We start from the raw sequence: 1,620 nt of genomic DNA, 5'->3' as shown, positions 1-1,620 counted from the left end.
AGAAGAAGAAGAAGAAGAAGAAGAAGAAGAAGAAGAAGAAGAAGAAGAAGAAGAAGAAGAAGAAGAAGAAGAAGAAGAAGAAGAAGAAGAAGAAGAAGCTATTATATCGATAATGGAACTTTAGCTCTGAAATTAGCATTTATTAAACTCCTACTATACACAAAGCACGGTATTACTCAGTTCACATGCATTAGTTCTTGCAAGCCCCACAACTGCTATGAGGTAGATATCTCAATTTACAGGAGAAAGAATGGATTCAATAAATTTAAATGTCCAAGGTTACAGAGCTACTAAATGGTGGCACCAGAATTTGAGCCTCAGGTGTTTGACTCCAATGTTACACTTAAAACCACCTTACTCTACTGCTATGGGTCTGTGAGTGGTCTGTAGCTAGGTCATATGAGTGGGCCATGTCCCAGGCTACAGCCTTTACCTGTGGATGAAATTATTCTTAGGGATTTGGTGTAAGGGATGGGTCAAAAGGCATATCCCTGTGCTACAGAGAATCTGCTCAGTTGCAGACTAGCACCTCCAAACATGAGGTAGGGCTCAGTTGGTTTATCTCATGGCAACACATAATGGGTTCTAAATTGTCCTCTTAGCCAATGTGCAGAGATTTGGACAAACACACACAGTCTTGGCAGCTCAAACAAGTCCAAAACAATAGGATAATTTGCAAAAAAAAGTCTCACAACCTATAAGCAGAAAAATATATGTCGGGGTGTAATTAAAGAGGCAGGCCTATCTGGAAATGCTTCAGCCAGTTTTTTCCCCCAGTGGGCATTGTTTTAAAGATGCTAAGTTTATTCTTGGTTTCTGCAGAAATTCACATGTTTACTTAGTGCCATCTCTTAGGTGCAGTTGTTTGAAAGCTTCAGTCTGTCCTGAAACTGGCAAATGTTTCCAAAGAAAGCCAGCTGTGTATATTACGCTTTTCCAAGCTCTTTGGTCTCTGTTCTAGCTACTCAACTTCACCATAGCAAGATGTGAAACATCCCTAAACAACGTGGACCAGAGCAGACATCCCACTCCCACTTTACATATAGTTAACAACATTTGAGGTCCATATCATTTTTATGTCACTATGCATTATTCTCTTGATACTTTCAATCAATTAAAGGGAAACAAAAATGCAGATACTGAGGTTTCAGGACATGTAAGGCAGGGTTACCATAGTAACTTGCTGATCCTACTCACCAGCATCTAATGCATGGCTGATTGTTCACTCTGAAATCGGGTTAGATACTGGCAGGACTATAGTAATTTAAAATGAAAATAGATGAACAGAAAGTGCCCAAGATGCCCATATCGTTTCTTATCTCTTTTGTACACTTTTCCCAATTCCTCCTGTATTCCGTTTGCTTCTTTTTCTTCTTCTTCTTCTAGGTTTCTTGGTTGGGGTTGAACGTTTTTCTGTTTGTGTACGCCTTCCTGAATTATGAGACGTCTGACAAGTACTACTACACGAGAGAAATTCTTGGGGTGAGTATTGTGCTGTGATGTGGAGAGTTTCTGTGCTGTTTCTCCTTCTCCTTCTCCTTCTCCTTCTCCTTCTCCTTCTCCTTCTCCTTCTCCTTCTCCTTCTCCTTCTCCTTCTCCTTCTCCTTCTCCTTCTCCTTC

The 1,620-nt window shown here is 40.4% G+C and overlaps 1 protein-coding gene across 2 annotated transcripts in view; it reads left to right on the top strand.

Annotated features, from left to right (window-relative positions):
• Nox1 (NADPH oxidase 1) overlaps window positions 1-1,620 on the top strand; it is a 25,518-nt gene that overhangs the window by 2,763 nt on the left and 21,135 nt on the right. For both annotated transcript variants that reach the window (XM_021187305.1, XM_029534110.1), the window contains exon 2: window positions 1,387-1,482. In XM_021187305.1, coding sequence (XP_021042964.1) covers window positions 1,387-1,482 — 96 coding nt within the window. The remainder of the gene's footprint in view (window positions 1-1,386; window positions 1,483-1,620) is intronic.

Source organism: Mus pahari, chromosome X (assembly GCF_900095145.1).
Source record: "Mus pahari chromosome X, PAHARI_EIJ_v1.1, whole genome shotgun sequence".
NCBI lineage: Eukaryota > Metazoa > Chordata > Mammalia > Rodentia > Muridae > Mus > Mus pahari.
The sequence above is the reverse complement of the archived record's forward strand: the minus strand, read 5'-3'. Positions and strand labels throughout refer to the sequence as shown.